This window comes from Python bivittatus, unplaced genomic scaffold (genome assembly GCF_059951505.1).
Source record: "Python bivittatus isolate LINGU-HERP-01145 unplaced genomic scaffold, Pbiv_v1 ctg000840_np1212, whole genome shotgun sequence".
NCBI classification, from domain to species: Eukaryota; Metazoa; Chordata; class Lepidosauria; order Squamata; family Pythonidae; genus Python; species Python bivittatus.
The window spans coordinates 35,418,815-35,444,397 of NW_028277113.1; the positions used below are offsets into that span (position 1 = coordinate 35,418,815).

General features: G+C 38.2%; 1 protein-coding gene across 9 annotated transcripts; it reads right to left on the reverse strand.

The window, feature by feature from the left end:
- Positions 1 to 514: 514 nt before the first annotated feature.
- Positions 515 to 25,583, reverse strand: ESCO1 (establishment of sister chromatid cohesion N-acetyltransferase 1). Of its 9 annotated transcripts, none has more exons than XM_007425671.4 (11): positions 25,362 to 25,572; positions 23,085 to 23,186; positions 20,982 to 22,996; positions 19,095 to 19,206; positions 17,350 to 17,416; positions 12,872 to 12,986; positions 11,648 to 11,779; positions 4,829 to 4,918; positions 3,874 to 4,014; positions 2,334 to 2,521; positions 515 to 1,406 (listed from the first exon to the last, which is right to left on the reverse strand). In XM_007425671.4, exons 3-11 carry the CDS (start codon positions 22,992 to 22,994, stop codon positions 1,235 to 1,237), a joined length of 3,030 nt encoding a protein of 1,009 aa, XP_007425733.1. In that variant the 5' UTR covers positions 22,995 to 22,996; positions 23,085 to 23,186; positions 25,362 to 25,572; the 3' UTR covers positions 515 to 1,234. The 9 variants fall into 9 exon arrangements, 7 of the variants coding, with proteins under 7 accessions (XP_007425733.1, XP_007425732.1, XP_007425731.1 ...); XM_007425670.4 differs by having other exon boundaries at positions 25,226 to 25,572; XM_007425669.4 differs by having other exon boundaries at positions 25,166 to 25,572.

The following is a 25,583-nucleotide window of genomic DNA, read 5'->3' on the forward strand; positions in this document are numbered from 1 at the left end:
TCCAAATTTTAAGTTTCAGAAGATAAGAAGGTATGCTCATATTTTGGGCCTAGTATAGTCTCAAATTCACATGATAAACTTCCCAGTCTATGATTTCCCAACATCAAAAGGTGGTCTTATTAGCACTGACTAAACAGTGGCTTAGCCATTCTTTCTGTGACATGATCAGTGTAAGAAAAGACTTACAGACATACTTTAGCTGTATATCCAATACTAAATTATTTCACCAAAAAAAAAAATCCAGCAATCGGACCATAAGCCTATTTTGTACGTAGTGAACCTGAAGAAGTACTAGCATCAAAATCATTGTATTCCTGAAGAACAGACATCTTAGAGACATTTCTCTAGCAAATCTTGGAAGCAGAATAGCAAATTATATAGGCCCACTGTTTTGAACTGGCCACGCTACTTGTAGATTGAAAACTTCCTTTGTAATATTAAGATATGTGCTCAATGATCACCAAAATGCTAATGCTGCAATTGTTAATCATCCCAAATCATTAATACACTAGACCAGTGTTTCAATCAACTTTTAATAGTCAATAATATCAAAGACATTGCTTAAATACATAGAGCATTAGTAGATTATTTAAAAGTTATCAAATGTTTTCTTTTTTAATCTACATTATATACATGTCAAGAAAGGCCACAGTAGTTTTTTCATTATGTACACCCTCTGAAACAGGAGGGGTTTAGGTTAAAGTATCAAGTGAAGTCCACAAATTAAAGTATATACCCAGTTTGCTATTGCTAAAGTATAGTTGAGGCAAAAGGAGCTAATATTCTCCTTTTTAAACTATTATTTCCATTCAACTTACATACTGAACCATTTATAGACTTTTATTAGACACTAGTTTTTATTGATGATCTTGAACACAGAATGTTTTCACACCTCTCCCAAATACAGATTGACTCTCTCATTGCCTTGGTATACTATTACATTGTGAACTTCAAAATATACTTAAAAGGCGACCATTGTTCTTGCACTAATTGACAGTCCACTATGAACAAATTATCTGCTGCATGTAAACATGGCTACTGTACTAGAGATAATACATATTTTTTTATAAAAATATCTTTTAAAATTGCCCTACTTCTGTGCTATTTACAGTTTTAATAAAATACAACCATCATCTTTTTTGGTTGTTACAACTACTCCTGAGTTCACTGCTAATAAATGTCCAAATCTGTTGGTCAACATCAGCAATCAAGCAACAGAGTTAATGACTTCTCATTACCTTTTGTTATAAATGTTACCACTTTGAGGCTGTTGTCCACTGAGAAAATTATATACCAAAAATTGGCTAGTACCAAAATACTGTGTTGCAAACAATTTTCCATCCGGAGTAGGGTCAGAAAAAGCAATTTCTTCTTTACTCAAGTATGAGCCATATATAAAATTGTTCCTGATTAAAGACAAGATTAAAAAAATCACTGTGGCAATAAAATTAGACTATTGCAATGTGCTCTACATGGGGCTACCCTTGAAGAGTATCCAGAAGCTACAGCTGATTCAAAATGCAGCCACGTGGACAATCTTGGGTGCCCCAAGAATGGCACATACAAACACCTTTACTGCGGGAGCTGCATTGGGTCCCAATTTGCGTGTGGGTCCAATTCAAAGTGTTAGTTATTACCTTTAAAGCCCTACATGCCATGGGTCCAGGTTACCTGAGGGACCGTCTCGCTCGCATCACATCAACCCATCCCACCCGGTCAGGCAGAGAGGGCATGTTGCGGACCCCATCAGTCAGAGAATGTTGGCTGGCGGGGCCCAGGAGGAGAGCCTTCTCTGCCATTGCCCCCGCCCTTTGGAATATCCTCCCCCAAGAGGTGCGGCAGGCCCCTACCTACTCTCCCGGTTTTCTAGAAAGGACTTAAGACCTGGCTCTGTCAGCTTGCATGGGGTGACAAGTTGTAATCAATCCTGGGGGTAGATGGTGCCCTGATGACACTCCCCGAACTGTTCACCACATCCCTTAATCTCATCCTTCTCTTACAATTACCACATCTTTGAAATAGCTACATTTGCTATCTCATAATAATTAAAAGATTTTCCAAATAACAACTAGTGAACAATTTAGCAATTGTTAGTTCTGATTGGTTTACTTCCGATTGATTAAAAGGTATGAGGAATATTTTACATACCTAAGATACAGTAAAAGTTGAACACTTATTCACAGACTGAAGTCAAATATCTTAAACCTTAAGAGTCAGGGGCAACCACAGGGAGGGTGTTAGAAAAGTTAAGATGGTGGCCCGCCCTGCCCTTTTTTAATATAACGCAGGTGCCCCTGTTAACAGTTCATGCTAATGAAAAAGAAGGTCCTTACCTCAAGCATTCTAACATCCGAGAAGCAATTTTCTTCCGTCGCATCATGCTGAACACCCAAATGCGACTAATGCCACAGATGGCGGGCTCAGGAGTTGTTGAGCAGCACCAGGCCTTTTGCCTTTCAAAAGTGAGCTTATCGTTTTCTGAACTAATATCTGGAATCTTTTCTTCAATAACTCTATATCCCTTGAGAAATAATATAGTTGAGCATATTTTATGATTGCTCTTAATGCTATTAAAATATTTGTAGTAACAGATTCATATTTTAATTATCATCTCCTTTCCAAATACAATATTTATATCCAGTAATATCTGCCCTTTTGATTGCCCTAAATTGAATAAGAAATTGGAAACTTTAATGCTGGCCACTGAAAGATCAGCTGCCCAAAATACCGTGAGTTAGAAGCAGCTCCACAAAATGTGATCGTTACAATATAAAAAGAATATGATCTATGCCAGCTGCTCCCTGTGCCCAAGGTTGTGTCTGCCATCTGACCAGTTGGTGCAGCTACAGTTCATCGTGTCACACACTGAAAAGGATCACATTCCCTGGAATATTTTTACAGAGATTAGAAAAATGTTACCTTCAGCAGCCTTGCTACTTGGAACAAAAGAGAAGGCTGGAATTATTGGGAAATCCACTTGCAGTGTGCACTTTCTATTCCAACAGACAGCTGAGGAACTTTACTCGTCCCCTTTCCCATATAAGATACCTTTCTATGCTCCCCTCCTCACACAAAGAAATAGCCCAAGCTGCAGACCTGCTGAGAGACCTTTCTTCAGTAGATGAGAAAAGTATGGCAGGGCTGAAAAAATTATCACAAGCACTAGAAGGCAACAAAAATTTGCAACTCTTTCTAGCTGCCTACTGATCATAAGGAGTTTTGCACCTCGTATCTGAGAGACTTCTCAGTAGCACTAGGAATTAAAACACAACTGGCTACTATAGAACTTGGATTGCTATGTTTTCTGCAACCAACTGCTGCACTGCTCTTTTCAAATTCAAGCCTGAAAATTGAGAAGAAGTCTTTGATACGTATTTCATCTTAGGCTTGGGATTTCAAACTGCACATACTGTTTTTCCCCCCTATGTTACAATACTGATCCTGCACTGCTGTTGTCTGATATATTAAAATATATATTAAAAAGAAACATCATTTCAACACCTAAACCTGTTCTTTCGGTTATCAGCTGCCAGAAGCTCTTCTACCAGGATGCAACAAGAGAGAGAGAGAGACAGAGCCCTTGTGCTGAGATGCCAACTGGCTCCTTCTCTTGGAACTGTTTCCAAACCAGCTGGCTAGTACAATGACTGCTACCGTAAGAATTGGTATTTCTTTTTACCACATTCTCTCTTTCCATCCACTTTTTTCATTTCAGGTTATAACCAGAAATTGCCTTGTTTTAATGATAACTTTTTCACAGGAAAGATCCTCAGAGGATCCAACATTTTAAATAAAAATATAATATAGGAACTTTCTAAGAAAAAAATTCTAACAGCTAATAGGCAATAGTCATTTTGGTCACAGTTTACTCACCCATTGAATGTGTTCTGCAATTAAGCAGCCAATTACTTTTTTATCGTTAGAAATAAACAATAGAGTCTTAGTTCTGGAGCATGTTAGAGGAGCTTGTTGGAATCCCAGATCATTATCTACCATCTCTCTGATCTCATCAACCTGCCAAATAACATAAAAAAACTTAGAACCAATATATTCAAAAGTCTTTTTTTTTTTTTAAAAGGGAAGAATTGTGCACCTACCAGAACACACTGGAAAAGCATAAAAGTATTTTTGTATCATTGTTCAAAACTCAATATAGGTACATGTTTACAGTGCGAAAGAAGTATTCAAATTAACCAATTTGCCGAAGGAAAGTCTATCTTACCCACCTACCCACACAAATTAGAGAATGTGTATAAAAGAAAAATGAACTGCAACAATGGAACAAAACTTTCGAAGGTACACTGCATATTGAAATATAACAATTATAATTCAAATTACAGTGTGTAACCTCTATAAAAAAGCTTAAAACAATCATAGAGACACCCTTTAGTTTGTTCTACCCAAAATTTTCTGCATTCCAACAATACAGTATACAATAAGCAAGCTGTCAATCTCTCACGTTGCACAGCATGAGCTACGTTGGTCTGTGTTTCTGCTACTAAACTTGTCATGTCATGCAAATAATCCCATTAAAACCCACTAAGCGAGATGGTTTATTTCTCACTATGATCTTTCAAGTGAAAATTAAATACCTAGGCTCTACCAACACAACATCAGTTTTGATATTCTCTTCTCATGCCAGTCTCATGTCAATAATAAAGGCAACAGCTAAAATAGTTAAAACCACGGAAAGCTCTGTACATATTTGGCAACTCCAGTAGGTGTCTATGATCACATTCTTAAGAATAAGAAACCACTGTAAAAACTTTATCAAAGCTTCTTCCTGTTCATTAAAAAAAAAAAATACAGTTCAAGGCATTTCACTTACCTTTCTCAGTGCGTACTTGGGATCATCAGGAAGGACCATTATTATCTTGCCATCAGGATACTCAGACAAAATTCTCTCTTTTTTCCACCCCTAAAAAGATAAAGAAAAATGCTCAGCTAAACACAAAGCTTTTACACTTTTAATCCATTGTTTACAATTATATTTTTAGCTCCCTGTAAAATAATCTGCACTCGCTTAGCAAACAAAAATCCTGACTTGAGGGAGTTTTACTTGTCCATAAATACAGCTTATATAACTCAAAAAGTTCAACAGAACTTATATAACTCAAAAGATTCAACAGAAAATTATTTATGAAAGTATTTTGCACTTTACAACTCTTTTAGGGCTGAGTAGTGCTTTAGAAAAAATTGGAAAAAGGTGATTCTAGATGTGTGGGAGTACAAACATAGCACATGTCCTCTGCATCTGTTGCATGATCCTAGGAAAAGGCAGCTGCTTTAAAGAGTTGCAGAGAGGTGCCATCATTGCACCCCTGGGTGTACTGAAGCATTTTTTTTGGATTCAAACATGAAGCATTGTGCAACCTAGTCTTTTCCACTAGAATAATTGTAAAATTCATCCATTAAGAATTGGCAAACATATTTTGTTAACTCAGCCAATTTCCCAAAAATCAGTCCAGAGCTTGTATGTGCAAGTAGGTGTAGGTACGTATTCTAGTCTCCAGTAAATATATATATACATAGCGTTTCTTTAACATAGTTACCTCCACAAATATATGTACATTTTGGTAAGTGGCATGCAACAGACCTCCAGGAGGTTTTCAGTGAACTGAATGACATGCAGTGATTCAGTGGTTCAAAAGATGGAATCATTTATTGTGTCACTAATTATAACTAATAGTCACAAAAATGAGACTATAAATGAATAACTACCTTCTAACACCCTAAAGGGGGAAGTTGCTATGCTGTGTGTATCTGAAGTTAAACATACTCAAAAATGAGGTAATTAACTCTTCTTCAGATCCACACTGATGGTGATAAATGAGCAGTACCTGCATGAAAAAACAAAACAAAAAACCACTTAAGTCTATTAAGACTTAATTTTATCCAGAAATTAGAGTTCATGTTGTTCGCAAAGGCTGCCCTAAGTGATATTTATAGGAAGTCTAAAGAAAAGTACCATTCACTAGGCTAATTAATCTATAAGCCTTATCTATATTCATTAAAAAAAACACTTCAAAGGTCAGGGGAGACAGAAAAAGGAAGCTCACTAAAAGTTAAACCATTAACTAAAAATATTCCACTGACACCTGTATTTTCACTACTACATACTATTATAACATTTGCTCAAGAAAACAGACTGAAGTGATACTCCCAATCATTCCTATCAAACAAAGATCCTTTCTTTTGCAATAACAATTACATTTGATTGTTTCATTGGATTTCTATGCCCACCTATTTAGAAAGCAAGTCACTTAGGTTTTAGAATCCCAAAATATTATTTTAAAAACCTAAAAACATTGCCTGCATTAACTCTCATTCTGTTTTCCCAGGCAATACACATTCTGCTCTTGACTCTGAAAGCCTTTCCCAAGTTGGAGCACAGCACCCCTCCATGCCTGGAAAGCCTTATCCCAGACCATTCACTAAGGGGGGTTGAGGGATCACCAGAGAGAGAAAAGGCTATTTCCAGGCTGGGGCCTTGGCTTTGGAATGCACTCACCAGAGAAGCAATTGTTTTTCTTTCCCCAGCCCAAGCTCACTGCCTTTTCCCAAGTTTCTACAACTTTTCATTTTCTTCCTCTACATTACTTGGATGATACTTTTCTAGCGTTTATTTTATTTATTTAGAAACTCTGTATGCCACCTGCTCCTTTAATGGCTCTGGGTAGTTTACAAAAATATAATAATAATGAAGCTATCATTAAAAACAAATATAAAACATGAAAAACTAAGACAATAAAAGACAAATAAATATGCAGAAGAGGCAGTTCGTTCCAGAGGCTGGCCACATTGTTCCCCCTCCTTTTATAATTTTGTGTATTCTTTTCCTTTGTTTTTTGTATTCAGTTAATTTTAAAAAAAAACTACTTAAGAAAGAAAAGGCAGAATTAACTGTTCATGCCAATTCTACAGTGGGGCAAAAAAGTATTTAGTCAGCCACCAATTGTGCAAGTTCTCCCACTTAAAAAGATGAGAGAGGCCTGTAATTTTCATCATAGGTATACCTCAACTATGAGAGACAAAATGGGGGAAAAAATCCAGAAAATCACATTGTCTGATTTTTAAAGAATTTATTTGCAAATCATGGTGGAAAATAAATATTTGGTCACCTACAAACAAGCAAGATGTCTGGCTCTCACAGACCTGTAACTACTTCTTTAAGAGGCTCCTCTGTCCTCCACTCGTTACCTGTAGTAATGGCACCTGTTTGACCTTGTTATCAGTATAAAAGACACCTGTCCACAACCTCAAACAGTCACACTCCAAACTCCACTATGGCCAAGACCAAAGAGCTGTTGAAGGACACCAGAAACAAAATTGTAGACCTGCACCAGGCTGGGAAGAGTGAATCTGCAATAGGCAAGCAGCTTGGTGTGAAGAAATCAACTGTGGGAGCCATAATTAGAAAATGGAAGACATACAAGACCACTGATAATCTCCCTTGATCTGGGGCTCCATGCAAGATCTCACCCTGTGGGGTCAAAATGATCACAAGAACCGTGAGCAAAAATCCCAGAACCACACGGGGGGACCTAGTGAATGACCTGCAGAGAGCTGGGACCAAAGTAACAAAGGCTACCATCAGTAACACACTATGCCGCCAGGGACTCAAATCCTGCAGTGCCAGATGTGTCCCCCTGCTTAAGCCAGTACATGTCTGGGCCTGTCTGAAGTTTGCTAGAGAGCATTTGGATGATCCAGAAGAGGACTGGGAGAATGTCATATGGTCAGATGAAACCAAAGTAGAACGTTTTGGTCTAAACTCAACTCGTCGTGTTTGGAGGAGAGAGAATGCTGAGTTGCATCCAAAGAACACCATACCTACTGTGAAGCATGGGGGTGGAAACATCATGCTTTGGGGCTGTTTTTCTGCAAAGGGACCAGGACGACTGATCCGTGTAAAGGAAAGAATGAATGGGGCCATGTATCGTGAGATTTTGAGTGAACACCTCCTTCCATCAGCAAGGGCATTGAAGATGAAACGTGGCTGGGTCTTTCAGCATGACAATGATCCCAAACACACCACCCAGGCAACGAAGGAGTGGCTTCGTAAGAAGCATTTCAAGGTCCTGGAGTGGCCTAGCCAGTCTCCAGATCTCAACCCCATGGAAAACCTTTGGAGGGAGTTGAAAATCCGTGTTGCCCAGCGACAGCCCCAAAACATCACTGCTCTAGAGGAGATCTGCATGGAGGAATGGGCCAAAATACCAGCAACAGTGTGTGAAAACCTTGTGAAGACTTACAGAAAACGTTTGACCTCTGTCATTGCCAACAAAGGATATATAACAAAGTATTGAGATGAACTTTTGATATTGACCAAATACTTATTTTCCACCATGATTTGCAAATAAATTCTTTAAAAATCAGACAATGTGATTTTCTGGATTTTTTCCCCCATTTTGTCTCTCATAGTTGAGGTATACCTATGATGAAAATTACAGGCCTCTCTCATCTTTTTAAGTGGGAGAACTTGCACAATTGGTGGCTGACTAAATACTTTTTTGCCCCACTGTATCTGCGGTGGCAGCTGCAACAGTTAATTCACTAATGCTCTAACAATGAGGGGAAACTATGAGCTTGAACTGAGTTTCTAACTGTTTACGCATTAGATTTTTTATGGTGTTTAAAGTATTTTATTTAAGATGACATAATAATTTTAAGACCTAAACAACATTAAATAAACTGAAAGAAATAAATGGCTGCATTAATAAACATTAATTGGAGATTAAGGTTTTCAAGTAAATTGATAGGATTTGACTTGGAATTCAAATTACTATCTATCATATCGAAGGACACTTAAAATTATATCACATGAAGAATTTAATGTATTTCCCATAAATCCACCCAGTTTGGTTATGACGTTCCAAAAGTCCAGTTTTAGCTGGAAACAAATACCAACCAAAAATTTGCATACATCTGGTTTGTAATGAAATATTTATATACACTACTATGTAAGAAACCACATTAGTATTCTAGCTAGACTGTTTTCCATTTTGAATTCCAGCTTAGCAAAAATATTTTTTTAAAAAAATAGAGAAGTAATATACTCTATTGAACTGAAAAGCAAACAGGTTAATTTCCCCCAGAAAAAAAATGATGCTCAAATTTCATCTTAAGCTTTGATCATTCATTTATTCAAGCATTTTTTACTGCCCCCCCCCCTCCCCACTGCTTTCCCAGATGCTTTAAAAGGCCCTGTTCTCCAAAGCTTTATTAACTGGATTTCTTCTGTAAGTAGACAATAGTTTACAGGTACATCAATAAGAACATGCAACTAGGTAAGAGCTTCTGTATATCATTGTATCCCAAGCTAGATCTGAACCAGTTTGAATTTGTGTGGTAGACCTTGGAAGCAGCTTGGGGAGTTCAGTTCAGTTATCCTGGAGGTCTTATCAATATCAATGCAAGGTATGGAAGGTAACACATATGATAAAGAAAACAGGTTTCTAGTCATTCTAATATAAATTACAGAGGCATACAGTTGCTGTGAACCTTTTAGAATTTCATGGTGTTCTGCATTGATTTGTCAAAAAATGTGATCTGACCGTCATCTAAGTCAAGAGACAAATATAATGTGCCTAAAATAATAACACAAAAACAATTCTGATCCTTCATGTCTTTATTGAACACACTCATTCAACATTCAAAATACTAGTGGAAAAAGTAAGTGAACCCTTGGAATCAATAACTGGTTGACCCCCCACTTGGTAGCAGTAACCTCAACCAGGCGCTTCCTGTAGCTGTGGATCAGACCTGCACATCATTCAGGAGGGATTTTAGCCCATTCTTCCTGGCAGAACTGCTTTAGCTCTGTCATATTCTTTGGACGTCTCATGTGTATGGCTCTCTTCGAGTCATTCCACAGCATCTCTGTTGGGTTGAGGTCTGGGCTCTGACTTGGCCACTCCAAAAGGTAGATTTTGTTTTTCTGAAGCCATTCTGTTGTGGACTTGCTCCGATGTTTTGGGTCATTGTCCTGTTGCATCACCCAACTTCTACAGAGTTTCAGCTGACGTACAGACATTCTCACATTATCCTGAAGAATGTTTTGATACACTTGGGAATTCATCTTCCCCTCAATGACTGCAAGCTGGCCAGGCCCTGATGCAGCAAAGCAGGCCCAAATCATGATGTTTCCTCCACCATACTTTACGGTTGGGATGATGTTTTCATGATGATATGCAGTGCCCTTTTTACGCCAGTTGTAGTGCTGTATGTTCTTTCCAAATAGTTCAGTCTTTGTTTCATCAGTCCATAAAACATTTTGCCAATACCGCTGTGGAGTGTCAATGTGCTCTTTCGCAAACTTCAGGCGTGCAGCAATGTTCTTTGTAGTAAGCAGCGGCTTCCTTCATGGTGTCCTGCCATAGACACCCTGCTTGTTCAATGTTTTACATACTGTAGACTCATGAACACAGATGTTAGCCAGGTCCAATGATGCCTTCAAATCTTTGGCTGTCACTCAGGGTTGTTTCTTTACCTCACTGATGAGTCTTCGTTGTGCTCTTGAGGTCATTTTGACTGGGTGCCCACTTCTTGGTAGAGTAGCCACAGTCCCAAAGTGCCTCCATTTGTAGATCATTAGCCTAACTGTAGACTGGTGAATTTCTAAGGTCTTTGAAATCACTTTGTAACCCTTTCCAGCTTTATGTAAATCAACAATTCTTGATCGTAGATGCTCTGAAAGCTCTTTTTGGCAAGGCATGGCTCACATAAGCGTATTCTTCTTGTGTGGAGCAAACTCAAAAAGTTTGAGTGGTTTTTATCAGTCAACGTAGCTCTAGTCCACACCTCCATGCTCATTTTCTTAACAAGACTCCAGGTATGCTAACACCTGACTCCAATTAGCTTTTTTGAAGTCAACTCAAGGATTCACATACTTTTTCCACTAGCACTATGAGGTTTTTATGGTTGTTCTCAATAAAGACATGAAGGATCAGAATTGTTTTTGTGTTATTATTTTAGGCACATTATATTTGTCAATACTCTTGACTTAGATGGCGGTCAGATCACATTTTATGACAAATTAATGCAGAACACCATGAAATTCCAGAAGGTTCACATACTTTTTCTTGCAACTGTATAATGGTCAGTACAACAATCTTGTCTGAAATACAGTTTTTAAAAATAATTTTTGCAATTAAATGCTAATAATTTTCTACTAGCCAAATGAAAGTTCACACTGAAAATACAGCTATGGCATTATTATTATTTCTACTGTGTATGTAAAAGCATAAAGCACATGCACAACAGAGCTACAGAGTGCTTTCCATTTGATTCCAAAAGTGCTTCAAAGCATGCCCTCTGCAGCTGCCACGTGATTCCTGGAAAAGACACAGCTGTTTTAAAGGGTGGCAGACAGGTTTCCAAGTGCTCTGAACACCTTTTTGGAATTGAATTAAATCCAAGGCACTATACACATAGTACTGGATAACTCAGATGATGTAATACTGATTCACTGAAGAAGTATTAGGAGAAACTTGGAAAAGGATTTTCATTATTTTAAATAAAATAATATTAACAGTCAAAACATTCCTAAGTGGATTTGACTCTTGCTTTAAATATGATTTTGGATAATCCACTGAGATTGTATAGAACACTTTATGCTTTGGAGCAAAGAAAAAAAAATTCTTACCACATATTTTACAGCACTTATAAACTGGTTATGAAAGAGCAGATGCTGGGTTTCATCCTCAGGATTTGACGCTGTATAAAGCATGCCACAGATATTACAGGAAATAGCTCCAAACCGTTTTTGTCCTACATCCTATATTAAAAGTTAAAAATATTGCTCATGAAACAAAGTTTCTTAACCAAATAATACAATTTACTAAACATAAATATCTGCAAACCCATGTCACTAAAATATACAATGAAAATACTTTTGATATCAAGGATAGTAGCTATGAAGAACATTCAAAAGTCCATATACATTTGTTGGGATCTCAAGCAAACTACAGGCTCATGGCAGTATTTTCAGGGCTAATTCATCATCAGAAAAATAAAATGGTCTTTCCTGCCAATTAAAACAAATATGGTAGAATAGCACATTCTCCTATTATTTCTGTTAGCCCAGGGAAACCAAGAACTGGGAAAGAAAAAATATTTCCTTCTCAATAAACTGATTCAATGAAACTACCGGAATATTCTGCTGCTTATTTCCTAAGTTTGTGAACTGCTTTCTTATACTAGTATTTATGGGAAGGTTGCCTGTTTTATAGAAGATTTCTGAACTCTGTCAATATATTTCTATAAATCGCTTTTTCAGCCAGATATACTTCATTGAGCCAAGAGGTATGAAGGGCCTGATGAGTGATACCAAATGTAGACAAAAGCTTGTGGTCTTCCTTAGGAGATACTGGAGTTTCCTAGTGGCTAGGTGACGGTCAATACAGCAAAGGTAGGGTATGTACCTATTTTTTAAAAAAAAAAACAGAACACAAAGCCTTGTCCTAGTGAGGACAGGCCTTTGTTCTTCCAAATCACACTCCGGAATTAGAAATCAGTTGGAACAGGCTATTCAATTCAGACTAACCTACAACATGTTGTACTCCAAATCTAAGGACAGTAAATTATTTTATTGCTTTCTCTTTATCAGAAGTGAGATGATCATATCTGCTGTACATTAAATACATATAATATGTTTGTTCACTACCATGAAGGAGAAATTATCCTTTAATAACTTTTTAAAATAAATTAGATTAACCCATTTTTCTATGTTCACCATAACAGAGAGAATATATAAATCTTCTCTACATACATATGTATTAATTTGTTAGAAAGCTAAAATCCTGACACTTTAAAACAACCAATTCTTAAACGTGTAACAACCAGAAAGTTGCCATACACAAATACTTACTATGATTAGTTGCTTATCATCATCTTTTGCTGCCACTTTTAATTTTTGAATATGTTCTTCAGATGAAAGAAAGCCGCTGCATTTTGTTGTTAATGGAATCTTTGGTACAGATGCCCTTTGTGCATAAAAATAATTCACAAAAGTATTGTTTATATATGTATTCTAATAAAAATGTATTTTTCTTTCAAATAATTCAACTGAATTAATATGAAATCTAAGTAGAACAGAGTGCAATACAAGACACCTTAAGCTCCTGGAGGAAAGCAGACTATACTGTAAATCAAATGACTAAATTATTTAGCTATGCTTCTCTCAAAAAAATGTTCCTCATATTTTAAAGCAAGCAGAATTCGCAAACAAATAGGCCAATCCTGTACTGATCTAAAAGATCAGAACTGCAAATATCAGCTGTTGATTGCCTACAAAGAATAAGATTTGATTTCAGATGAGCATATCCCTATCTTATCTTGCTGGGTTTTTAAAATTTTTAAAGTGAACCTAATCTGGTGTGGGTCTTCTGGGCTGTGTGGCCGTGTTCTGGAAGTTTTGTTTCCTAACATTTCACCAGCATCTGTGACCGGCATTTTCAGAGAGCAGGAGCACAGACAGGAGCAGTTCTCTCTGTGCCCAGGATGATGTGACCCTTTTGTGGGTATTTATAGAGATCTGAGGGGGGGGATTGGGGGTGTGTGGGGGGTAGGGGGGTAGGGTGTGTGTGGGGGGTTTGGGTTAACAAGTGGCTGCTTGTTTTGGTGTCAGAATCTGTGTGTATCTTCCTGGGGATTAGGCAGGGTTTTTTCTTCTATTGAGTTGTTGACGAGTGGCTGCTGGGAGTGATTAGTATGTTCATTGTGTGAACTGCTCACACGTCCTGGTGGTTGAGCTGAGTTCGTTGACCTTTTGCAGGCTGTATTTTTCAGGATTGGTAGCCAGGTTTTGTTGATTTTTAGACTCTCCTCTTTTTTATTGAAGCTGTGGTGGTGTTTGTGAATCTCAATGGCTTCCCGGTATAGCCTGGTATAGTGGCTGTTGGTGTTGTTCAGTATCTCTGTGTTTTCAAATAGGATTTTGTGTCCAGTGTGCTTTGCTAAAATCAGCAAAAGACAAAAGGGATCCCCTCACCGCCGCAGGAGTATACCGCATACCATGCAGCTGCGGGCAAGTATACATCGGAACCACAAAACGCAGCATCCAGACCAGGATAAAAGAACATGAAAGACACTGCAGACTACAGCAACCAGAAAAATCTGCAGTAGCTGAACGTGCTCTCAAGCACTCTGGACACAAAATCCTATTTGAAAACACAGAGATACTGGACAACACCAACAGCCACTATACCAGGCTATACCGGGAAGCCATTGAGATTCACAAACACCACCACAGCTTCAATAAAAAAGAGGAGAGTCTAAAAATCAACAAAACCTGGCTACCAATCCTGAAAAATACAGCCTGCAAAAGGTCAACGAACTCAGCTCAACCACCAGGACGTGTGAGCAGTTCACACAATGAACATACTAATCACCCCCAGCAGCCACTCGTCAACAACTCAATAGAAGAAAAAACCCTGCCTAATCCCCAGGAAGATACACACAGATTCTGACACCAAAACAAGCAGCCACTTGTTAACCCAAACCCCCCACCCCCACACACACACCCTACCCCCCCTAACCCCCACCACACACCCCCAATCCCCACCCCTCAGATCTCTATAAATACCCACAAAAGGGTCACATCATCCTGGGCACAGAGAAAACTGCTCCTGTCTGTGCTCCTGCTCTCTGAAGATGCCGGTCACAGATGCTGGTGAAACGTTAGGAAACAAAACTTCCAGAACACGGCCACACAGCCTGGAAGACCCACACCAGCCATTGTATTCCGGCCGTGAAAGCCTTCGACAATACACTGAACATAATCTGTTGAGACCTGGTGTTTGCATGATGGTATGAAATATCATGCTCCCAGCAAAAGGAAAAAGACTACCTCCATATATTCCATCCTCAGTCCTTATTTCATAAATGGAAAGCATTTATTTTAATTAGATATCTACAAGATGGAAGATGGAACTATGCCTTCTTTTTTCTTCAGGGTAGAGAGGGAAGACTTCCTGTTTGAACAAGGATTCTGTTCCTGCTTCATTTCAGAAGTGAAAAGGATATGTTGAGCAAATAAACCAACATATAGTAATAATAATAACATTAATACAAATGAATGCATAAGCTATCCTTATCTGTTAGGCGCAAATGATAACAAGCAGTCACAGCCTTTTTAAAGTTTGTAGTGATTATTGTTTATTTCATTTTTATACTGTCTTCTCACAAGAGTCAGGCTACTGTACAAAGCAATAAAATAATACGTAAACTGAGCCCCTAACCATAAAAACAGCATAAAATCCATTAACTCATATTACTAAAAGTCACACAAAGAAAACTGCTAGGTATGTACCTGTTTCAAAAATAAAGTCTTCAATGCCTTATGAAGTGTCAAAAGGTTAAGGGCCAGGCACTTCTCTAGGGACAATGTATTTCAGGAGGGGAGGGGCTACCGTGAACATATCTACCACCTAGTCCATACCCCTCTTATGTACAGTGGGATGGATTCCTTCCTGTACAGCTGTACAGGACAGGGAGAATCATGCTGGTTAAAACGGCCTCTAATGAATTTGGAGCTGCGCTGTCTAGGGCTTTTAGGTAATAATTAGCTGTTTGAATTGAGCCTGGAAGCCTACTGGCTGCCAACAAAGAGAGTGCAACACAGGTGTCCCCTTCTAAGATCCTGCTGCCACATTCTGATGCAGCTTGGAGGTTGTCTTCAAGGATAATACACATATAATGCATTGCAGTAGTCCAATCTCACAATAACAAGAGCATGAGTTACAACTGCCAAGTTTTTCCAGCTCAAGTAGGGCTATATACAGTGGTACCTCAGGTCACAAATGCTTCTGTTCACAAACAATTTGGGTCACGAACAGCACCATTTGCAAAATTTTGCTTCCATTCGCGAACTCCACATCGGGTGACAAACAGGATCCGTGGCCATTTTCCCTGCTGTGACACGTGGTTGTGGCTTCCTGTAGGGAGGGGGACTCTCCCTCCAAACAATAACCGCCTCCCCACCCGCCTTCCTGTCCTCCATGCCAGAAGTCGCCTCAAGCAAGGTTAGTGTTCTCTCTCTTCGTACTGTACTGTACTGTACTTTGTTTCATATTTTTGTGGTTTTAAAAAAAAATACATATGGTTCAGAATGGATTAACCGTATTTACATTGAACCTTATGGGAAGATTTGATTCAGATCGCGACCAAAATCGGTTGGCGATCAAATTCGTAGGGGTCAGAACGGGTTAACCGTATTTACATTGAACCTTATGGGAAAATTTGATTCGGGTCGCGACCAGAGTTGCGGAACGAATTAAGTTCGTGACCCAAGGTACCACTGTAACTGTCTCTCCACCAGGGCTTCCACCTGCTTTTCCAGCAGGATCTACAAATCCAAGAAGATCCCCTAGTTACAGATCTGCTCCTCCAGGGGAAGCACAACCACTGAAACTGATGTTCCTAAAACATCTAGATATTCACTAACAAACAACATCTCTTCTTACTAGGGTTTAATCTTGTTTCTGCTTGTGTTCAATATTTTAACAGTACCTCTGTCTTGGTCTTGGATGGTTATGTGCAATTGAGTATCACTGGTGTACTGATACTTCACTGTGACAGATGACCCTGTGATTTGATCATTTTCCTCCTAGAAGAACTGACTGAAATCACTCCTTCAGGTACAAGCAGAATCCCTGCAAAGCAGCACCCAAAACCTTCGCAGACAGTCGGGATGCCATTAGAGTAGAGAAGCATTCAAATTTTGCCACTCTTAATGCCTAGTTCTCAATATGGGCTTCTACTACTGCTGGGTTGTACTCAGTTTTGGTATTGTAGCACTGTTGTACTCAGTTCTTTTCACTTGCTTCATCTCCCTAAACTCATCTAAAAACCAGGGAGGTGTTCAGGATCAGCAACTGAGAAGAGACCAACAGCCAAACTTCACATATCAGCACTTGCAACCAGTTACTTACAGTACAGTCCTACTGGGCCCTACTAGAGTCTCCCTAAAATTGCAGCTAGCCCTTCATCTGAAACTTGGCATCATGGCATATGAAGGATCTGTAACCCAGGAATGACAGAGCTCATACAGGGGCACATCCCTAATTTTACCCAACCAGACATGCCAGATCTGTGTGTTTATTCACCCCAAGATCTCATTCCACACAGATCTACCTTTGAGACCAAGGTATTTGATTATCTGGCCACTTGGGCTCACGGTAGGTATCCTTAGGAAAGGGAATATTATTCTTAAAGAAAGAATATTAAGTCTGAGTTGATTATACTTCGATATTTCTTAACAAGTGACTGGAAAACTTAGTACAAACTTTTAAAAGATCCCAGCATAAAATACAAGGAAATATAAAATAATTTTTAAAAATACTGTACCTGTTCTCATTCGTTTCAGAGGTTTTATTAGCAAAAAGAGCCTGAACCAACTGTTTACGAACTGGATCTATCAATAAATCAATATATTACTTCATTAAAAGAGAATATATATAATCCATGGTTGAACTGTGGAATCCTTGGTGCTCTCTGAGCATGGTTGTTTGCTTGAAACATCTGCAAACATCTGCAAGCAAACAACCAAGCTCAGAGAGCACCAAGGACTCCATATTACTTCATATTTATTAATATATAATAGATGAGAATATTTAATGACTGAGAAATCCAACTTTTGCATTTGAAACAACTTTAAATATCTAAAACAATAAAGTATCAGTGGTATTTCTGCTTTAACACATATCAAACTTCAGTAATCAAAATTAGAAAACCCAGGAATCAAGACTTGCAATTTCTAAATTAGGCAACTATATTATGAATAAGTGATCAAGGAGCATATTCAGATTCCCCTGCAGACTTTCATCTTTGGGGGGTGAATCATCTTTAGCCAAGATCTTGAAAGCTTTAAGCTTTCCCTTCACCTATGTCACCTATGAATGTGCATGATGAACACATAAACACATATAATGAAAGGCACACCATTCAGGTGATTAAGAACTATGTAGGTTAACTAGATCTTGAATTGTATCTTCAATTACAGTTGTATTATATAGTACACATAAAGAATAAACAAAAGGGCAGTGTTTGGCTTCACAGTTTAGTGACTGTGGTCTAGGTAACAGATTTACTTACGTTTCACTGGAAACTGTGGCTGGCATCTTCAGAGGCAAGATGGTCTGCTATGCAGACCACAGATAACTGAGCAAGGACTGACTGGGTTCCTGTTGCCTAGACCACAGTCACTAAACCCTGTAGCCCAACACTGACCAACAAATACCAGATGTGAAAGTCTACACTAATAAACAAGATGGTTAGATTCTAATTCAATGAGCTCTCATTCAGATTCCAAGTTCAATCCTTAGCATCTCCAATTCTTTAAAACAATCTCAGCATTTCAATTTTGACTTGGGGGAGTAGAATGGCACCATGTTTTTATTGGTTTATGATGTAACTACACATAGTGCCATCAGCAGTTTAGTGCTTGTATTGTATTAGACTCACTGGGTCTAAATCTGGAATCCCATCTTATTTCTATTTAGCTTTTCTGATCTGTTTACTTCTTGATGCTATGAGAAAAAATAACCAAGAACTGATTCAACAAGTTGTGACTACTTTAACCATCTGCAAGATATCATGTTAAGCTATAATGTGACTTGTTACATTTTGCCCTGTATGTTCTTATAAACCTAATTCATTGTGACATCTCACAGCATATTCAATACATCATGTTAAAACAAATTCCAGCTTATTGTTATGAGTGAATGCAACCTATATGTTAGCAAATCAGAAAGTATATCCAATTAAATGTTAATTTGCCAACAGTAAGATCAGCAAAACAGTAAATTGCTTACAAAAGCTGTAAGCAGCCTCACTTTGGCATTTTTACGACAAGTCTAATAGTCTACTATTAGCAATCCTCTAAGCACAAGTTATCCTGTTAATGGCAATAATATTGCATTTGATTACCTTTAGTGTCCTTCCTAGTTCACGTTCTACAACTATTTGGCCAGATAGCTGCCATGTTCTGCAACTGTCTTTTCTTCTGTATCACAATATTCAAGAACTTAAACTATGAATTACTTCTTTCATAATGAAAGAGGCTTTGATATGAAATATATTTTGAAGTTCACCTTGAGATTTGATTTCTGTTGTCTCTCTTTTTATTTGCTTCACTGGTGCTTGTTCTGTAATTATTTTCACTGATGTATTTTCTGGATGTGTGTCCAAATCTAAATTGAAACTCTAAATATATGTACATATAAGAACAGATATCATTTGAATCAAGTTATTCAAACATATAACAGATATTACCAGTTCAAAGATTTAAGTTTTTGTTCCTGTTCAATTTAAGAAACTTCTATCAAGTTTGCAGAATTTAGCTGTCTAGATGAGATACAGTAAATCACAAGGACTGCTGCCATAGCTAGGCTAGAGGTAACTTTATGTCATGAATAAAAATATTAACTATTTACCTTGACTGAATCTTTGTGCACATTTATAAACAATTTAGAATTCAAAGATTCCAAAACAACACTTTCAATCTACAGTGAATCCTAGGGCTGCGCAGAGCTTCTGATTCAAAGCAAAAAGATGCTTTGGAGATGCAGGAGCATGCATTTGGCATCAATCTTAATGCCTTAAACTAAATGCACCTTTCCCTAAGATCACACAGCAGCTGCAGTGGGCATCTGAACAGCCCCTGGAAAAGATGCAGCTGCTTTAAGAAGTTGCAGAAAACATATTTACATTAGCAACTTTTCATGCTCTAAAACACTGTACAATCTTAGCAAATCATATATAGAGTTATTCTTGCATGTACCATGTAGGACTTCATGAGGTACAGTAAATAACTGTGTAATACATGCACAAACACCATTTCAGAGATAGCTCTAGCTTCCAATAAACTAGCAAAGAAAATCTCTCAAATCTAAAATATAATTACCCAACTTATACTGTGTTGAACACAGCTGTTTTTCACATGACACTCAGTCACACATTTCAAGTAAAAAATGTAGAGGCAAAACATTTCAAACCACTTTTTTTTTTTACAGTTAATTACTTTTTAGTAATTTATTGCCTTTCAGTGCTACCCTGCTTATTGATATATTGAAAATGTAAATCAGGAACACTGGAATGCTACAGAGTTGTTTGTTTGAAAGGGAAGCTGTCAACACTTTAATTATATCATAAATAATGAATATGTTAGAGGACCTTGCAAGCTGCAAATCACAACTGCTTAAAGTGAAATAAGATGAAAAAGTTTTAATTTAAATCACTTAGGGACAACAATGATAATAATTTATTAACCTTATATGCCGCCAGACTTCCAACAACTCTGCACACTCACAACAATTAAACAATAAAAGGTGGCAAGCGTGACATACCAGATGAAATGAAGCGAGGGGTCTCACCCTCCCTCGCCAAAGGCCTGGGTGAAGACCCAGGTCTTCACTGCTCTTCTAAACATCAGCAGAGTGATGGCCATCCAGATCTTGGGGGGGGAACCTCATTCCAGAGAGCAAGCACCACTACAGAGAAGGCACACTTCCAGGGTCCCACTAGATGACACTGTTTAACTGAAGGAACCTGGAGCACGCCAACCACGTAAGATCAACGTGGTTGGGCAGATACAATGGGAGACAGACAGTCCCTCAAGTTATTAGGCCCAATGCCATATAGGGCCTTATAGGTAGCAACCAGCACTTTGAATCACACCAAGAAGCAAACTGGCAACCAGTACAGCTCATGAAGCAGAGGTGTTACATGGGCATACTGAGACATGCCCATCTCTGCTTGTGCCACTTAGTTCTGGACCAGTTGAAGCTTCTGGGTGGTCTCCAAGGGCAGCCCCACGTAGAGTGTGTTGCAATAGTCAAGCTGCGAGGTAACTAGGGCATGAATGATAAATGATAAATGATACGTGATAAACGCATGACAGAGATAAATGGGTTATTTTAAATAGTGCCCCACAAAATACAAAGTCATACTATTATCTCACAAAATTACAAAATAATTACCTCATCTGGTGTTGGGTCAGGACAATGTTTTGCCTCAGACAAACCATTCTCTATACCCTGTACAGTGGACTGTTCAGCATGCAATATTCTATCTTTAGTCTGGATTCCTTCAAAATCAGCTGTATTTAACTTCTGTTTGCATATTATGCTACCATTATTTTGAGATATTAATTTCCTTTGAACTTCTGGAAGGTGTATTTCTATAGCTCCAGCTTGTTGCTCCTCAGGATCACTACATTTTAAAACATCAAGTTTTGGAGTACTTGAGATACTTGGGCTCACATGATTAACTTTAGCTAATTTTATTTTGGTCCATTTAGAATTTTTGTTCACAGTGCTATGTCTGCCATTCATAGTACATTTGACAGACATTCCTTTTCTGCTGGGAAAAAATCGCTTACACTGAGAGTTCTGGTTACTTTTCACATCATTTAATACTATGGCCTGTGGCAACTCCAGTACTGGATTTTTTTCTTCCTCTCTTCCATAGTCAGCATTAGGAGAAACTCTTTTTACTTCTACTGTGTCTGATTCAATCTCACCTGCAATTTCTTCACACAGTTCAAGAATGCTAATCTTTTTGGATTTTACCACATCCTCTTGTTGACAAGCAGCTTCTACTGGCAAAACTCTATCTGCTTTTACACTGATTTTTCCATTTTTATGCTTTGACTTTTCTTTACTTACTATACTGCAAGGTGAGTTTATAGGACAGGAAATTATGTCAGCAAGTTCTTTTTTGGATTCTTGTTCACTTTCAAAATTATTTCTCAGTTCTCTTGGCTTATCTTGAGATGTAGTTGAATCACTGATTTTAGAATCCACTTCATGTTTTTTCTTTGGGAAATAACCCATTTTCTTATGATCTGATATTTCTCTTCCTTTATTTTGATATTCATTGTCTTTCACAGACTTTTCTGGTTTCTGGGAGACATGTTTCGACTTTTCATGTTTAAGTTGTTGAACCGGCTTTTTCATCTGGCTGCATTGCTTTGTAACAGAAGCACATGTTTCTTTAACTTTTCTGCTTCGCAAAGATATTGCAGAAACTTCAGATGACTGCTGCAGTCTTGGTGATCTTCTAGTTTGATGCTCATGTGAAATAGTACGTTGTGACTTTGGAAGATCCTGCACTGTCTCCTTCTGAGATACTTCCTTAGCTTGTTTGACAGGTAACCGTTGCCTAATTCTGATAGCTTTGATAGAATCAGTGCCCACTGACCTTTTGCTTATCTTTCTATGGTCAGAATCACAAGGTTTTTCACTTGAGGTTTTAGGCCACCTTGTTTCAGTATTCTGAGAAGCTGATTTTTTTACAGAAGGGCTTTTAGAATTCTGAACGTCTAAGTTACCACTACTACTATTAAGATATTTTCCATATTTTGTAATTTTACTTTTTCTGGCATTTTCTTTTATTAGTCGTGATTTTGAACGCAGGTTCTTATGAACAGTTTTACCACACAGTGCTGCATGTCGTTTACACCGAGCTTCAGTAGAACATGTTTTAGTATCTACAGATGATTTATTTTGCTTCTTGTTTTCATTGGAAGTCTTATTTGTGACAATGTTGCATTTTCTCTTCCCCCTAGAACAGATTTTGGAAGAAGATTTTGAAAGGTTCAGAGAATTAGCATGATTTATTTTGGAACATTTTAGTGATGTCTGTGCAGGACATAATTTACCTAAAGATGTTAAGGATGTCCTTTTCATGCACACCATTTTACATGCTTTCTTCTTTAACTCATTTAAAGTCTGTTTGGAGTTCCTTTGTGCTTGTTTATTTTGGGAAGATGGTAGAGAAGCTCTATTTATAAACTTAGTGACAGCTGACCTGTTAGTTGTGGCAGAGATTTGGGGCACTTCTTTCTTCAGCACTGCTTTCTTATTTGATACATATTTAGCATCCTGTTGTTTTCTTTCTTTGCCGGTAGAAACTGATTTATTATTTTTATCCAATTTCTGCCGCTTAGCAGAGGGTTCTACCAGCACAGATTTTCTTTTCTGTGCTGCCATTTCTGAAAGAGAAAGATATTCAGTTATTACTACGATCTTGAAAAATACATTTTAAACATGAAGCTTAACATGTTGACTTGGTTTACTCACAAGTACTGTTTTGTAAGCGAATTCTGCCTCAGAAGAAGTGTACTGATCTGTGAAAAATGCATTCCTTATGGATTTACATCCAAAGAGAGCATTATGTATATCCTATAAACACAGGAACAATAAAGCATTAGTGGGAGTGCCACTAACGTTCAGCACAACTGTCTAATTAAAAAACTGTTTCGTTGCGATTTTTAGGGCATACAACGTATACATGGAAAACATTTGGATTATATGTTAGCATTCATCATTTGATTTTCACGTTCTTTATCCTGCCTTTTTTCCTACTTGTACAATATTATAAGTCAATGAAGATTAAATTGCACATATCATGAAAAATAAGCATACTAACAGTTAAGCACATTATATTTAACATCATCAGGACCATAAATCTGTTTTTATTTTACATCATCCTCTAATAAGGCTCCTTATCTGTCCAGAAATTATTTTTAAATTCCTGTGACTTTGCCATTATACATCCTTTTGGGAAAAATTGTTAAACAACTTTTCCTATTATTTCACTCATTAAACAGGAAAAAAATCTAGATTCAATACATTTGTGCTAAATACATTAAAGAAGAAATACATCCTCTAACTATTCTGTAAACTTCTGCTGTAACTTGAAACTTTCATTGTCAAGAAATGAAGATCTATGCTCATTTCCTTGCTATACTCAAAACAATAAAGAAAAGATCTCAGTTAGAGATATCCCAACTAATTATCTACTGGCTATTTTCCATTTTAAGCTTTCCTAACATATTTCTAATTTCTAAAAAGGCAAAGCTCCTTTGCCTGATTGTGACAGCGGCTGATTTGGATACTAGGTCAAGATGCAACATGTAATTGATATCAGACAGTTGTATCTATGAAAAGTGTTTACATGACTAAGTACATCATATAAATATTATACATGTAACATACATATTTTATCAACTTATTCTTTTTCTTAAGAAGTTCTAGCTGAAAAGCAGTCTCCTTTTATCCATTTTATTTTCACAATAATCCTGAGGCATACATTAGTATAGGATTGAAGGGACAGAGGAAAATTTAAGACTTTGGATTTGAATCCAGTACACTACTATAGTAAACTGTTTGTTAGTACAGTAATGAGTAAGAATCAGGGGAAACCAATGCAACATCTATACTAAAATTGATTACAGTCCAATTTTGTTATGTTGGATAACAACCTAGGATTAGTGCCATATAATACATGCTACCTACATTTTACACTGGCACTTTCTCAAACTACATATACACAGGTTCCATACATTTTACACTATTTAAATACCTAGAAAATATAGCCTGGTTGCAGGACACTATTAACTTGCACATGTATCATGGAGAACCACTAATACAATTCCAGAGTGCATGTAAAGTTGGGACTTATTATCAAAGTAGAACAGTGCTTACTCCACAGAAAACAAAGCACAACCATATGGCAAGGGAAATCACATTGTTTAGATCAAGGCAAGCAAGAACAGCTAGTTTGAAGGCAACAACAATCCATAGTAGAAACTAGCTTCAAAGCCTCGTTTAAGATCTGCCTTAACAACCAACCAAAAAGACACGGTTTCTTTAAAAAAATGTCTGTTTGGGCATCTCTACAAACCAAAGGCTAGAATAACATTTGAATTACTTCCAGGGGAAAACGGAAGAGCCAGGAAGCAAGAATTTCTAATGCTGGTGTCGCAGAGACTTCAAGTTAAGCCATTTTGGGTTTGACTTCGCAGAATGTGCACACCCAACCACTCTAGTTGTAGCCATGGTTTATGACATAACATAACCTGTGAAACAAGTTACTAGTTTAACAAGCTGATTAAAACAAGGGCCACAGATTAACCATCCAAGGAATCCCTACAGCCACATAAGAAAAGCAAACCCACTGACACACGCCCCAAAAGCTTCATATTGAAAGAATATCTTTCTACCTCAGTTACACAACACGGATGCTCTGCGGCTCCAAAGGGAATCTCCCACAGACTTTCCTAACCAAAGTGGCATTTTGCATAATACTGGGCCAGAGAAAAAGGGACACCGGAGGTAGGCCGAGCCACCCACCCGTTTCTTCGTCTCCAGCCTCTCACCTCCAACAAAGGCAGGTTCCCCACAGCCGAGACCCCTCGAGCTTTAGTCCTGCCGCTTACCGGGCATTACGGACGGGCGAGAAAGGGCGACCGAGGCGGGCGCAGCAAGGCCACGGCCTCCCTCTGTTTCTCCCACTTTCTCTCTCCGCCCCTCCTCGTCGACTATATAAGGACGGCGAGCGAGCCCATCTTTTACCTCTGGCGGGAGGGGGAGAGTGGATCGGCCGCCTCGCCGAAGAACCCGCAAGGGAGGCGGAAGGGCCTAGGAACAAAGTCGCCAGGAAGCGGGGGCTCCCGGCTCGCCTCAGCTTCCGCGTCAGAGCCGCGGACTCCTCATGTCACCCGGCCGGCACGAAAGAGCGAGGAGCGAGCGGAGCCGACCAGGACGCCTCCCGCATCCGGATAGCGCGGCCGAGCC

Bases quoted from the DNA above. Each gene is read 5' to 3' on its own strand.
- ESCO1 (XM_088130745.1), bottom strand. The intron at 11,780-12,871 runs GTAAGTATTTGT...CTTTTAATATAG, and splicing joins ATGATAAGCAACTAATCATA to GATGTAGGACAAAAACGGTT. The intron at 1,407-2,333 runs GTAAGGACCTTC...GTCTTTAATCAG, and splicing joins CGGATGTTAGAATGCTTGAG to GAACAATTTTATATATGGCT.